This window comes from Phyllobates terribilis, unplaced genomic scaffold, assembly GCF_046119375.1.
Source record: "Phyllobates terribilis strain yellow unplaced genomic scaffold, ASM4611937v1 Scaffold_4__5_contigs__length_816908805, whole genome shotgun sequence".
Classification (NCBI taxonomy): Eukaryota; Metazoa; Chordata; class Amphibia; order Anura; family Dendrobatidae; genus Phyllobates; species Phyllobates terribilis.
In genome coordinates, this window is record NW_027362764.1 from 403,610,734 (window position 1) to 403,626,874 (window position 16,141).

Consider the following 16,141-nt stretch of genomic DNA (forward strand, 5'->3'; position numbering starts at 1 on the left):
AAGGTAATGGAAGCCGCTGGAAAGATTCATAACTTTTTAAAGACTAATCAATACAAGCAATCCCTGGGTTATGAACCAGAATATGTATGCAATTTGAAACAGGGCCCTGAAAAAAAACAACTTTTTAATCGCCTGACCACTCCAGCTGCCCCACTACTTATAAACTCGAGACATTTTCATATACTCTTAGAAAGGAGCTAGTTTCTTATGAGTGCATGTGAGCTGTGCTTCTGCCTCTCAAATAGACTTACACTGCACTCATGGCACTTTTGAATAGCAAAAGGAGCCACTGAAGATCCCATAGCCAACCCCATACGTGTATTTAAAGTGTAACTGTCATTTTTAATTTTTTCAGGTGCGTTTTGTGGAAATATGCCGCCAAATCAGTGTTAAAAGACTACTTGTTTATTTTTTTTCTTTTAAGGACTTTACTGAAATTGTTTCACAGCGTATGTCATAACTGTTAACAAGTAATGTGTCTTTTTCTGAAACTCAAACTACATAAGTTGCCTCAATGGGGTAATACATGTTTTGGGTTTCAGTTTCTTTTACTGTCCACGATAGAGCAGAAGATTTAACTTCCACTTGAGCAACGGGACTTAAATTTAGCTTTTTCCACTCTACCCGGTGGAAAAAGCTAACACTCACTGTTTTCCCAAGTAATTGTGAATTTGCTTTCTTCCTAAGGTTAACTGTTCTTTTCTTTTGTTTTGGGACTGATTTGCTTCTTCACTTTAAAGAAACTGAATGCATTAAAAAAGGCCGGTAAGTGTATTTTATTTCTCAAATGGGTCCTTATGTCTATGCATTTGCCAGAGAGACGGTGAGCTTCTGTGCAATGCTGTTCACTATTCCTTCACAATAGTACTTTTCTGAGTACTATATGTGCCATTCAGTGTTTCTGAAGTTTACAGGTTTAGCAAGCAGAATACATTTTTTATATATATTACATTTAAATAATATTGGGTTTATGCAATCCAGTGCTTTTATTTATTCTTGTTAGATTATACATTATCCCTATAGTTAAATCACTGGAAACATTCTGTCAGAAATGCATTTCTGCATTTTCTTCGGGGGTTATTTTGTCATTGTACAGAATTTCTCTTATCGCTACTTTTAGGAGCATTCTCATTGAATACCAGATATTGGTAGTACTATTGATTACTGAACTTTGTAATTTCCTACTAGTACAAGGTTTTCAAACATGCGGGCCACATGTGGCCCCAAAGCAATTCTATTGCAGCCCTCAGCCAGTGTCTGACTGGGCGGGGTGACAGAGGGACAGATATACATCAGGTCTGCACTGGAGTTATACTGTAAATAGTCGAGTTTTGGAGCCATCATACTGTGTATAGGGGGGCTGTGGGGACCTCATATTGTAAATAGGGTACTTGTGGGGTCATTATACTGTATATAGGGAGCTGTGGGGGGGGGGCATCATTCTGTATAGGAAGCTGTGGGGATATACTGTGTATAGGGGATCTATGGGGACATCATACTGTATATAGAGGGTTGGGGGGGGCATTTTGCTGTATATTGGGTGCTGTGGAGATATCCTGTATGTAGGGAACTTTAGTGAAATTATACTGTATATAGCAGCTATGTGGACATTACACAGTGTATAGGGGGACTGTGGAGCCATCATTCTCTATAGAATTGTGCTTCCATCATACTATATATAGGGCACTCTGGGGCCATCTTACTGTATGTAGATATGTAGAAAGCTATGGGGACCATCATATTGTATATTGGGAGCTATGGGGACATTATACTGTGTATAGGGAATATCTTGCCCTGATACTGCTGTATATAAGGGACTGTGGAGGCCATGATGTTGCTTTATATAAGGGACAATGAAGGCATCATTCTGTATGTAGAGAGGCTGTGGAGCCATGATTCTGTTTGTTGGGGGTAGTAAGGCCATTATGCTGTATGTAGGGCGGCTGTGGGGCCATCGTTGTATCTGTGTGGGGCCATCATTCTGTATGTAAAGGAAGCTGTGGGGCCATCATTCTGTAGTAGAGCTTCTGGGTAATCATAAAGTATGTAAGGAATCTGTGGGAGCCATCATACTGTATATAGGGAGATATGGGGACATGATACTGTGTATAGGTGATCTTGGGGGGGCCATGGTACTCCTGTATCTAAGGGACTTTGTGGCAATGATACTGCTGTATATAGGGGACTGTGAGGGGGTCATGATATTGCTTTATATAAGGGACCGTGGAGGTATCATTCTGTATATAGAAAGGCTGTGGGGCCATGATTCTGTATGTCGGGGGGAGGGGGGGGCAGTAAGGCCATCATGCTGTGTATATTGGGCGACTGTGGAGCCATCATTCTGTATGTGTGGGGTCTGTGGGGGCCTTCATTCTATATGTAAGGGTTCTGTGGTGGTCATAATTCTGTATGTAAAGGGGGTTATGGGGCCATCATTGTTTATGTAGGAGAGATTATGGGCCATCATACTGTATGTAAGAAACCTGTGGAGCCATCATGCTGTATATAGGGAGATATGGGGACATTATACTGTGTAGGGTATCTCTGGGGCCATCATACTATATATAGGAACCTGTGGGGGCATACTGTATGTAGAGAGCTGTGGGGGCATTATACTGTATATAAAGGACTGGGGCTATCATACTGTGCATATGGGAATATGGAGCCATGATATTGCTGTATACAGGGAATTGGGGCCATGATACTGTATTTAGGAGGGGCAGTGAGGCAATCAAACTGTATGTAGGGGGCTGTGGGGCCGTCATACTGCATGTAAGGGGGCTGTGGTGGCTATCATACTGCATGTAAGGGCCTGTGTGGGTCCCAGTACACAAGGCACAAAATGTGACACTGTTTACTTGTATTAGGCTGTGTGCCCACGTAGCGTTTTACAAGCGTTTTTGATGCGGAATTTCCGCAGCGGAAAAGCTTGTAAAATGCTTGGTAACCCGCACCCCATGATCCCCAATGGGATTCCGCAAGTTCTATGCACATGCTGCGGATTTTTCCGCAGCGTTTATGCCGCGTTCAAAAATCCGCAGCATGTCATTTAATTTTGCGTTTCCGCATGCAGAATTGCCTTTGTCCAATGCATAAAAAACGCAAGGCAATTCCGCATGTGGAAAACGCGTGATAAACGCGCGAAAAAAGCGCGATAAACGCGTGCGGAATTTCGCATGCGTTTTTCCGGGAGAGGACTTGCATTTATGCAGCAGAAATTTTCTGCTTCATAAATGCAACGTGGGCACATAGCCTTACACCGTGATGTAGCTGCTATACAAAGCGAACTTTGGCCTGAAAAACCCTGTCGTGCCATGTTGCAAGTCCCAACCTAAATTTAACAATGCTTCCCAAGCCTATCGGGATTTTTCGATGTGGCCCCAGACCCCATTTTAGTTTGAGACATCCTGTATTAGAGAAAAGTGTTAAAACCCTTACTTTACCGCAACCTAAGGTTGATCTTTTTCTGCGGACTCAGCAGAATTCTCAACATTTATAAAAGATTAGTGTTGAGCGATACTGCTCAGATAACGTTTTTCATCCGAGCATGCTCGGTGTGGGCCCAACAGGCCCACCAAAGTTGTTGTGCAAGGCCGGATTAGAGGTGTAAAGAACGAGCTCGGAGAATCTATACAGTACATGCACACACATAGTGTCCAACATAAGATTCCACTTTAAATGCGGGAGGGGTTCATATACACCCCTGGTAGAAAGGGCTTTATGCCAGCAAGCAAACTGTTTTGTGGGATTCAGATGTAGTTGTCTGGTTCGATCCAGTATCTCAGGGACTTGGAATGTGTAGGGGGGAGGTTTCTGTGTAAAAGTGCTGTGTGATAGATTTTAGAGCATAAAATCGGGACTGAGAAGGCAAAATGGAATCTGATTTCCCACACTCTGTCTTATCCGATTATCTTCGGCATGCTCTGCTAATATGTTGGACTCCCTGCATGTTTTCCGGCAGTAGATACGTGGGGATTGCATGTTTGTCAGGCAATCCCTGCATGTAAAAGTACTTCATGGAGAGTTTAGCATGTGCAACAATAAATAATACCAATAATACACCATACATGTAAACATGCAAATATATACTTGGACTAATAAGACCACTCACCAATAATTACAATAAAGCAAGAAAGAAAGGATGATATAGTGGTTATCAAGAATGTTAAAATAAGCAAGTTTATTACATATATACACACAGATCAAAGAGGGGGGAAATGGGCATGTGCATGGGGAATGCTATAAAAACAAGAAGCACTGCATCTGGGTAGATGTAATACAGTGTGCATATAGTAATTAAATAGGTATCATATCTATCTTAACATGGTATAATATCCTGCAGGTAAATGATAGAGCGAGGATATAGCACATGGCACTAAAGAGTAGGATCAATCTATACAGAAGGTATCATAATGCCCATAGAAATATCCATTATACCTAAGTAGCTTCTGAAGGAATATACTGCTAGATCCAAGCGCTCCCACCCCAACGGCTGTTTCGGTACGCCTTCGCCAGGGGGCCGACTAAGGATCCTTATCTATTGTTAATGAGTAATTTAGAATCGGGGGATTCTGTTATGCTTCAATACTTAGTGTTTTGATATAACTGCATGAGGGGATGATGGGGATAGGAATCATCATGCTATTGGTCATGGTTCACATCCCATTACACCATAATTCGGTGAAATAATCTCTTTGCTATAAGGTTAAACATTTGTAATTTAATTTAAATAACTTTTCATATTTAGATTTCCAGTTGATTACATAGTTGAAGTGTCTCTTTATTTTATGCTGCCTTATCTGGCATGGAGCAAGAAGAGGTTCAAATATGTGGCCAAAATGTATTGTACAAAATCCTTATCGATTAGAGTAGAGTTTATGAGCGATACTTTCTGGGCGTCATATGGTTGTATCAACAACTAGATCACCAAGTGTGCACTATGGTGTCTGTCTGACAATTGAATTAAAGAGGCATGTGAACACCTTACAATGATTATAATAAATACACGGATAGAACACTTGAGTGATTCACGGATGTATGAATGAGGCCTTAGGGACATGTTTTGATCATGTGTTGCTGGTTCAGCACTCAGCACAGGTATCTTCTTTGTGATAAACTAATCTCTTGTTGAATATTTTGGACAACCTACCATTTTGAGTATAGGAGAGCTGGGTAATTTGTAGGATCACTGCACTAACAGGCTTCACAAAGTATGAAACCTGTGCTGAACTTGTAATACCTACTTTTAGTCAATAAATCATGTCCCTAACACACTGTTTTAGAAAAATAAAAATTGCACAGCCCCTTTAATAATGAAGGTATCCAACTCCTTCCCCATCATGGGCACAGGAAGAGGGACGTATCCACTGCATTCTCAAGAAGGTAGGTTGCAAAAGTTTTATTCAGTAGTGTACACACATGGTGAATATGAGTGGATATGGTTAATTTCAGACAAAAGTGACAAAATAATAAATGACGTCTGTAACTGCGTAGAAATCGCCTGCCATACCTCTTCAGCTCCATACGTTGGATGCAGCCTCCACCACAGGGAGATAAACACATGCTCTGATGTTACTATCCTACTTATCGGTTTCAGCGACCCCTGACAAAGACCTGGGATGGGTCGAAACTTAGAATTTTTGTTGCTTTTCTATCTCCAAGCTCAAATTCACCGTGTGTGTGTGTGTGTGTGTGTGTGTGTGTGTGTGTGTGTGAGAATAAAAGTTTTGCAACCTCGGCCTTGAGAGTGGGCTGGATACCTCTTCAAGGACCTTTTTGGTTAAGTCTACTCCCTCATTGAGTGCAGACCAATTTTTTCATTGGATTCCATAGTGGGCACAAGCAGCTGCTCTCTTCCTCCACGTGAATTATATTGCAGCTCCTGGCTGCTTTGTATAAGCACAAGGTCACCAGAAAAGTGCACTAGTATGAGGAGTACTCGTGTACTTTACAACAAAGATTCCACCAAACAAAGTGGTAAAATCAGCGCTGAGGACAAGACTTCTGAATACTGAGGCAGAGGAGCCTCAATAATGGGATATTCTTGCGCTTCTCTTTAATGGGGTTGTTAAGTTTGGTTTGGTCAAACATTTTTTTCCCCCTGAAAATAAGCTGATAGCACAATCTCCCACTGAACACAAGCAATCAGCCATAATCTGAAGAATCCACCACCAGCAAGTGTTCAATTCCTCTCCATTGCCACCTGAGAGGAAGTCAAGAATTACACGGTGCCCACTAAAATCAGTGGGCTGTTTATCACAGATTCCCGCTGCAACTCATCATGAAGGTATCAAATGAAGAGTGCACGGAGAGGTCAACTCAGTGAATAACTGCAAAATTTGTAAGTTAAAAGGGTATTCTCTTTGAAAATGTTACGATATTGGTACAACAATTGGTTGGGGCACCAACATCTGGAACCCTTATTCTAAAACTCCAGAGACAGAGATGCTTTCTGCATTTCTCATACAGTGCTGCTTCCTGCAACTTGATGTGCAGGCAACTGCAACGGAGCTCCGTCCAAGTGATTGAGGCTGTGTTATAGTTCCTTTCACAGAAAGTGGCAGTGGCATCCTTGTGCAAGGAAAACCTGTTGAAAGAACCACAGTGCTTAACAAGCACTGTGGCCTATTTGTTCTAAAGACCTTCCACAGTGTCTTCTAGTATCGTCCTTTTTAATTTTAATGCTGGTGAATTTTTCCTATCAAATCTTGAAGTAATTCAGGGTAAGTTTTGTTTTTATGCTTTAATGAATGGATTATACAGGCAGTTATTTACAGTCATCAATTTTCTATAATATCGGCAAAAATGTTGCAGTTTTACAGCGGGAAAAAACCCACACCGCAGCAGCAACATGTGAACGCAGCCTTATACAGGGGGTGTTAAATTCCTTCTGCCTGTTTGGCGACTTGACATTGATTTCGACTATTAGGCTACAGCCCCACTGTCAGTATTTGGTCAGTATTAGGTCAGTACTTTTTTTCTCAGGAGTGGGAGCCAAAGCAAGTGAGGAACAATTAGAGAAAAGTTATAATAGAAGCAAGTCACCAATTCTGTATTTATCACCCACTCCTGGTTTTGGCTCCCACTCCTAAGAAAAATACTGACCGAATATGGACAGTGGGGCCGTGGCCTTAGATGTAGATTGACTATAGGTGGGCTATGAGGCTGTTTTCACCTGATTTTGCTGCAGTGTTGAGCATCTTGGTTATTATGGTTGTGAATGAAGGGGCAGAACCGAAGTGAGTAGATTTATGTTACCAATTTTGCAGGACACCCTGGGTTAGCTAAAATCATGCTGATTCTAGAAATTTTGAGTTTGTTTTTTTTGTGTATCCAAAAAGCCAGCATAAGGACATTTTTTTTTTTAAATTATGTATAATATATTACTTTCTTAGTTGCCCATAATAGATTTTGAGGCTTTTTTAAAAAAAATGACACGCGTTAATAAAAAAAATACATAATTGCTTCAAATCTCAATATTTTTCAAATGTCTTACCTTAATTATCAATGTGGCACAAATTGCACCAGCATGTTTAGTACACTTCCCAATGTTAGTAAAGAACTGGAGACCAATGTGTAAAATGTTGATGTTGTGAAAATTGTGACTTTATATGGATGCAAAAAAAAGAGGATGAAACATAAATGTATTTATTCCTTACAGTATCTAGAATATTCATTTTTTTCCACTTTTATATATAAATGCACTTATTAATATGTTGTACTTCACTCCAAAAGTTTAACCATGCCCCATTTTTTTTTTATCATTTTGATGTTTTGAAGTAGGTTCTAAAAATGTGTGTATTAAATGGTGTAAGTCATTGATGATTTGGTGCACATATTCACGACTAGGAGAAAGCTAAGATTGCACAAATGCAAAGATAATTGTCCGCCAGTGACGGAGTAAAATTATGATAATCAAGTTTATATCTGGTATACAAATACTTTCAGAATTAAAGGGAATCTGTCAGAAGGTTTTTGCTGTATAATCTGAAGACAGCAGGAGATAGAGGCTGAAGCTCTGAATTCAGGGATGTGTTGCTTGTCAAAATGCCTGAGTTTACGAACTGTGAAGTATTTATCACCTCACTATCATGGACTTTATACACAGAGAGCCTGGTGGGGGCAGGCCTTCATTCTAAATCTAAAAGCTCTAATTGAGTGAGAACTGCTGCACCCCGTAAACTAAGTGATGTATCCTTGGATTCAGCTTCTTTGCCTACATCATGCTGTTCTCAGATGAGTTAGCAAAAACCTGCTGACAGATTTCCTTTAAAAGACGTGACCCAAGATGGGACATGCGTCATTTTGACATTACAATGTAATATGTTCATTTTATGTGTCACTTTTGCAGAAGCTGCCATGTGCACATAGCCTAAAGGTGTTTTCTAAGATTTTAGTCAGGGTGATGAGTGGGGGTCGTTGAGCTCTGCATCCCCTTCATTGTTTATATAGACCCAGGGTCTTGTCCATGCTGACGGCTGTGCCTTGTACTGTAGCTTAGTGCCATGAGCCCTGCAGCCCTATTATTCTGATCAGTAGGCGATTGGATCTCAAAATCATCAAGCACTGATTGAATATCCTATAGATAAGCTATGAGTGTTTAAATCCCACACAGCCGCTTTTAGGTTAAACTAGTAGCTTTCTGTAGAATCTAATGTACACTAAGTTTAAGAAAAGTGCCTTCATTAAGAAATTTTATTGTAATCTCAATATGTATTTTATGACTGACTAATCTTTTTGTTTGTGCTTTTCAAGTTGAAGAGATAAAGAAAGTGCAACCTGTGAGGAATTTTCAACCAGGTATACAAAAAATTATATGATATTATTCCTTGGACAAATAAACACACCTTTTTAAAAATGCATTTTTAGACTTGGTGATGTAGTTGTATGCTTTAAATTCTACATTATAATTACTCACATACACTATCAAGTGATACTCCTACTTAGGAACTTGCTGTCCAGCCAATATTTGCCAGGTTCCCTTTTAAGCTACATATCAGTTGATTCATGCTATACCCGTACCAAGGGCTTCATGTGTCGGGAGACCGATGTGTTGCAGTCGTGTGTTGTACTTTTGCAATTCTGCTGTATATTAGAGAATGTATACTTTGAAATAACTGCCAAGGACCATGCAACTCAGAAAATTATATTAAAATGTATGGAAAAAGGGGAAAAGAAAAGCCTCACAGTGCAGTAAGTCGTATGGCTGCTCTCATTAGTTATGCATGGATCCAGTAACCTTTGACCACCGGTAATATATACATAAGGAAAAAAGGATCTGCATCAGAAAGGAAATTAAATAAAATTCATATCTTTATTCCATCCAGATTAAAAATCAGGACATCCATGGCTCACACGATTAAAAATGTTCATTCTAGAACATGTTGGTGTGTCATGGATGTCCTAATTTTTTATCTAGATGGAATAAAGATTTGAATTTGATTTTATTTCCTTTCTGATGTGTATCCTTTTTTCCTTCTGCTTATATTAACCAAAAAATCTCTTGAGATCTCAATCTGCGCATACGCAGCCTCTGGTGGCCATTTTCCCAAGCCCACCACAGGGAAATCAATGGGAAGGGGGACTCCGCTCTCTGCCAACATGTTATGAGAGCCCAGGGCCCGCAACCCCCCTTCTGGGACACCAGGGCTGTGGTGTCGGAGTCGGTATAAAATGGACCGACTCCAACAATATATAATAAATTGGGTACAGTAGTTCAATGCGGTTTGTGGGGAATATTTTTTTCATAAGAATTTGGGAAAGTTATGAAATGTCCTATTCCTGATGTAAGGGTCTAGACTTTTAGCTGAGATGAATCTGTGCTACAGTAAATTTATCACTTAAACATGAGCCATGTATGAGGGAGTCGGAGTCATGGAAATTGAGGAGTCGGAGGTTTGGCTTACCGACTCCACCGCCTTGCGGGACACCACTTCCTCCCGGCCCGAGGCCGCAGCATTGCCCCACTCCTGCCGCCAGCCTCTTGAAGCAGCGACCCTGCCTCCTGTGACCCCGCTCCACCTCCGCTGGCAAATAACTGCTTTTTGATTAAACTAATACATTCTATAGAATGTAATGTAGGAAAGGTGCTTCATTAAGCAGTTTTTCTTCAATCTCAATTTTTGTGTTGATAGCTAATGTTTTTTTTCTTTTTCAAGAAATAAAGAATGTGAACCCTACAGGAAATGTCCAAGCAGGTATACAATTATTTGTATCATATTGTCCTTTGGTTAAAAAAAATGCTCATCTTCAGACTTGCTCATCTAGTTGTTTGGTTCACATTCTGCATTATCATTTTTTAAGTGGCAGGAATTCATGTTCCAGGCAAGATTTATCATGTGGCATTAAAGAGAACTCATCAGTTGATTAGTACTGTCCGAATCACGGGCTTCATAAGTCAGACAAGCTGTTATTGCAGCCATTTATGTTGTACTCTGAAATGTTGCAATATGTCAGAGAAAATATACTTTGGAACGACGACCAAGGACCATGCTTATCGGATTATTAGTCAACAAGGGAAGGGGGAATCCCCAGAGGATTCTCACTCCCTGTGACGTGCACTGTGCTCCCTGACTTCCCGGGCATGCGCAAAGCACCGCTCACATAGAGCGCACTTTGCTTCATCCCGTCCCCGGCTGCCTGTGCACTGCGCCGCAGGGTTCTATTACGCAGGCGCTGGGAAGTGACAGTGACTCCCCGGCGCCTGCGCAATAGGTTCCTGCAGCGCAGTGCACGGAGAGACGGGCCGGGATGAAACAAAGCACGCTCTATGTGAGCGGCACTTTGTGCATGCCCAGAAGTCAGAGTGCATAGGGGAATAATAAGCACATAGGTGGGGAATGCTTGGTTTTCCCTGGAAGCCAAGCCTGTACAAAATAGAATTGATTAAAGCGCTTTTCTCTGCAATCAGACCTCTACTATGGGCCATACAGGTATGTATAGATTTACTTTTCTATACCTTGTATGCTCATAGTAGCAGTCTGATAACTCCAAAGTGGTGGCAGATTCCCTTTAAAAATACCAAAAGTATAAGAAAAAAAGTATGTGCTAGGTTGATCCTGATTGACTTGATGATTCCCTCATTTCTATTCAAATACATATGATAGTTATCATTCATCCAGCCCATATTTTTACAGGTGCTGTGACTTATGCAGTATATATTTTTTCCCAGCTGTTCCTAACGAAACCTGACAGATTCCATTACTTATAACAGGTCACTCAGGATTCCTTCAGGTTTTTTTTAGTAGTTCATTTTACTAGCTAGGACTAAGTAGAATTTTTGTCAGGTTTAATGAAACCCTACAAGAGTGGAACCCTGATGCCAGTGTGATCATGGTCTAGTGATATTTCTTGTTTTTCACATAATGTGCAACAACAGCTCTGTTGGCTGTGCCTTGTACTGCAGCTTAATGCCATGAGCCCTGTAGCTCCTTTAGTCTGATTAGCGGAGATCAGACCCCAAAACCATCAAGCACTGATTGCCTATCTAAAGATAAGCCATTAATGCTTAAATCCCAAATAACCCCTTGCAGTAGCATGTAATGTACACTAAATGTAGGAAAAGTGCTTTCATAAGAAATTTCTTATCACAGTATCTTGTGTTGGTGACAAATTTTTAAATCTCTTTTTAATCTCAAGCAAGGAACGTGAACCCTGCAGGGAACGTTAAACCAGGTATACAGATATTTATTTTACATCTTCCTTTAATTCATGAATGCTTTTGTGAATTCTGCATCTTCAGGCCTGCTGATTTAGTTGTATGCTTCTAATTCTGCATTACAATAATTGCCATTTCTCAAGTGGCATGAACTCATTGTCCAGCCAAAATCTGTCATATTTGTAATGTCGCAATAAAGTTAATACAACAGGCTCTAATGGGAACCACTCCTGCACGTGACGTCACTGGTCTCTGTACAGCGGGTATTTTGACAGTGCGCTCTGTTGCCTGCTTTTTACTGCTTATCTGAGCTGGTGAGAGAGCATGCCGTCATTGTACTCGGTGCACATTGCACAGGGACTAGCCCAGACCCTGAAGCAAAGATCACTGATGACATGCTTTTTTTTTAGAAACTGAGTGCATGCTGGAATATGCTAAAGTGTCAAAAAAAAAGGAAGTGGAGGGGGGAAAGAAAAGCAGCTAGTGTAGATGGGGAATTTTTAATTTAACTGTATATTTAAATATACCTTATATTTAAGTATGTGTATATATATATATATATATATATATATATATATATATATATATATATATATATATATATATATATATATATAAAAATAACTGAAACATTTTAAAAACGCTCTTATGTGAAAAAGTAAATTTACAAAAAAAGTACACATTGATTTCACCATGTCTAGAACAGCCTGGCGATGACACTTTATCATTATTTAACCTATATGGTCAACACAGTAAAAGAAAAAAAAATAAATTTCTGAAAATTGTAGATTTTTCATCATACTGATATAGAAACAATGGAATAAAAAGTGATCAAAAATTCATATATATTACAGATAAAAGACATCATCTTATCCCGCAATAAAATGCCCCTATATGGCTTTGTTGGCAAAAAGTAAAAGTTACAACTATCAGAATAGCGCAACAAAAAAAAAAAAAAAATTAGTTTTAAAAATATTTGTTAGTGTGTAAAAGTAGTAAAACATTAAAAATCTATGTTAATGTGATAGCACTGTATTAAACTGACCCAAAGAATAAAGTTGTCTTATCACTTTTACTGCACGGTGATGTGCGGAATACATGGCAAAAACATTAATTTTGTCTCCCAACAATCCAGATAAAAAGCCATTTCAATAAAGTTCTGTACCTTGAAATGGTGCTGCTAAAAACTTCAACTCATTCTAGAAAACAAGCCCCTACTCTCATATGTCGTCCAAAGATAGTTTTTCAATGTTGCTAGTAGCTGCAAGATGCTGGAAAAGCGACAGCACCAATGAAATCCACACTACCAAAGCCCAATGGCCCCCATCTGAGCCCTACAGTGTGCCCAAACTACAATAAGCATCTAAATGTATGGCATTGCTGCAGATGGAAGAAGCCTGGGTTGCCCAGGACCTAATGATTTATAACTTATTTGATGGTTAGGTCATTTATATGATATCAGAGGGAGTTCAACACCCTTCACACCCACTATTCGACTGAAAATGGCTCTGGCAGGCAGCTTACAAACTTAAGCAATATAGGGGCGGAACACAACCGCTCTGTACATTGCTTAATGGCCACAGAAAGTACTGCGCTTTATCTCCCTTTGAATTGAATGTACTGCACTTACTCTGCTGCCGCCATTAAGCAATGCTTGGGTCTAATATGTTTTGTCTGTACATCACTCAGTTCTGGCCGCTGCCCGAGCAGTTTTCAGATGATCGATGGGTGGTTTCGGACCCCCCCCCCAACAATCTCATATTAAGATTATTCTTCAATTGGGAAGTCTGGAAAGCCAGTTTAACAAGCTGGGCACTGTGTTGGTCACTGAAATGGCATATTTGCAATGTTCACTTTGTAATATCCACTATGCACTAATTTCTGGAAAATGCCAGTGGGGTCAAAGTAGTTGTTACACTTGTAGATGAATTCTCTGATAGTAAGTTGTAAAATTTGGGCAATTTTTGAGTGTTTCTGCTTTTTCTTAGGAGCTGTGCAAAAGCCAACCATAATAAGTAAACCCTTCGTCCCTTACGGTAAATTATGCTTCTCTTTTGAGACTTACCATGTGCCCTAACAATAGTGTAAGACCAGAGAAATGGTGTAATAACTTACAGGGTACTTTTTTTTTCTTATTATCCATTGTAAAATGAAACATTTTGTACTAAATCTTATTAGTGTCTAACATGTAACTTTTAATCTTCAGTCAGCCCAATGGTAAAGAAACTGGCCAAAATACTGTGGGGGTAAAAATGATCATTAAACCCCTACATGAATTCCCTAAAGGGGTTTAGTTTCTGAAATGGGGTCACTTTGTTTTGTTTTGTTTTTTTTCTGTTCTAGTACTGTACCTCGGACACTCTGTAAGTGGCGCCCACAAACTATTACTCGCATAGTTGCACTCCTAATAGTGTTTCTTCCCTTCTGAGGCCCACTGTGTCTACAAACAGTACGTGCAATTCCTTTGGAAATTGTGGAATCTGGTTTACCTATTACTTATAGAGAAAATTAATAATTTATGGGTACAGAGAGGTCACTTGTAGGGGTTTTCTGCTCTTTCGGCACCATGGAGGCTCTGCAAATGTTACTTGGTGTTCACAATGTTTTCCAGCCAAAACTGTGCTCCAAAACTCAAATTGCCCCTATGCTTGGAGGTTTGATGTTTGACCAAACTGTAGTTTCCGACTACTTGTGGGTTATCGGCATGCTCTGGAGAAATTGCCTTACAAATTGTGATCCCTTATCTTTTGCTATTTATCCTGGACACATCGATATTTCAGTTACACCAGAGGTGGTACTATTGATAAACCATTGGAAGTAATAATTCCTTGAAATAAGAGAATTTTGAAGCTCTTGGATGGTTGGCATAAATTTACATGCCTTGCAAATGCCCACATTTATGTGATCCAAGAACTTTTTTTTGTAACCACGAACCAGTTTGCACTGTAGTTTGTTTCCGATGCCTCGACACCAAGATGTTTTTTTTAGATTGCAACCCCTACGTATGTTGTCATAGTCAGAAAGTCTATCCTTTTTACAGCTTTGTCCATCAGCAAAATATGCCAGTGTTTGACTAACTCAGCGAATGTCACAAGCATGTTCATCCATAGCTGCCATTTGATAAAAAGCAGAAGAAAAAGTATGCAAATATATAGGGATCACCTATAAAATGTCTATTTTTATTATTGACATGAAAAGACAAAGACTCCATAATAAAAACAATTAAAAAGCTAATAAGCTACATACTCAAATTAGCCATGCCCACAATAAGGCAAACATCTATTCTCATCCGACTGAACAATAACCTTTTACAGGATACCTATCATGGTAGACTAGTATATTCATAAGCAGTCAGGTTTTATTTCCGTGATGATTAGATAGATTAGGTGGCAATACGTGTGGGGTCCTTTCCTCGTATTATTGCCTTACTTTACAGGTCCCTTTCGTTTTAATTTCTATTGTTTTACTTTTGATTCTAGCTATTTGTTCTGACAACACACTACTGTATTTGGTGTTCTTTTTTTCAAGACATGTTTGCACTATTTTTCAATTACATTTATTGGTTTGAACACACTGATATTGATATTAGTTTTTCTTTGATCATGACTTAGTCAGTATAACTTTCCTTTCTCCGTTTAGGTGGACGAGGCCTTATTGTGGGCATGCCTAATTTGTGTATATAGTCTATTGCCTTTAATTGTTTTTATAATTGTGTCTCTTAGTGTTTGATTTCTTTTTTTGCCTTTTTCATATCAATCGTAGATTGTGAGCCCTCGCGTGCTGGGTCCTCGCTCCTCCTGTACCAGTCGCTGTCACATTGTGTTCAAGATTATTGTAATTGTTCTTGTATTATACCCCTTTTTCACATGTAAAGCGCCATGGAATAAATGGAGCTATAATAATAAATAATAATAATAACCTTGAAAAGTAAACATTTTATAGGTGATCCCTGTGCTTTTGCATACTTCTTTTTCTCGTACTTGTGATATTTTTAAGTTTGTGCTAGGTTGATCCCAATTCGATCGTGCCTTCATTTCTATTTGGATACATCTGATAGTAAACAACCAACAGGAGATTAGACCCCTAAAATATAACTTTTATTCGAATATGCTAAAAAGGACTCAATAGTCACCACAACAACAAACACAAAAACAAGACAAAATGCCAGGGAACAGGGATAAGTCACACATCAGTCAGCACTGACTGAGCGTCTGGAGAGAAGGATTGATTGCCTCTCCACTTCCCCTGATGAACCCTGGAGAGTACCAGGGAGAAACACGTTGGGACGAGATATGAGGGATCATCAATGATAAGTGTTGCTCCCTGTCTATTTATATGATATCAGACTGTTTTTTGCATTTGGGACATGATATGAGGGACTATCTATGATAAGTGCTAAGTCCCTGTATTTTCTGAGATAGGATATTAGGAATCACTAATGATTTGTGTTATTTCTTTGATATCTATGAGATGTGACATAATGCA

General features: G+C 39.5%; 1 protein-coding gene across 2 annotated transcripts in view; it reads left to right on the forward strand.

Moving 5' to 3' along the window:
- The window catches only part of LOC141265442 (uncharacterized), a 135,350-nt gene that overhangs the window by 35,779 nt on the left and 83,430 nt on the right, over positions 1–16,141 (forward strand). For both annotated transcript variants that reach the window (XM_073678556.1, XM_073678554.1), the window contains exons 6-10: positions 741–765; positions 8,755–8,799; positions 10,158–10,196; positions 11,638–11,673; positions 13,645–13,692. In XM_073678556.1, coding sequence (XP_073534657.1) covers positions 741–765; positions 8,755–8,799; positions 10,158–10,196; positions 11,638–11,673; positions 13,645–13,692 — 193 coding nt within the window. The remainder of the gene's footprint in view (positions 1–740; positions 766–8,754; positions 8,800–10,157; positions 10,197–11,637; positions 11,674–13,644; positions 13,693–16,141) is intronic.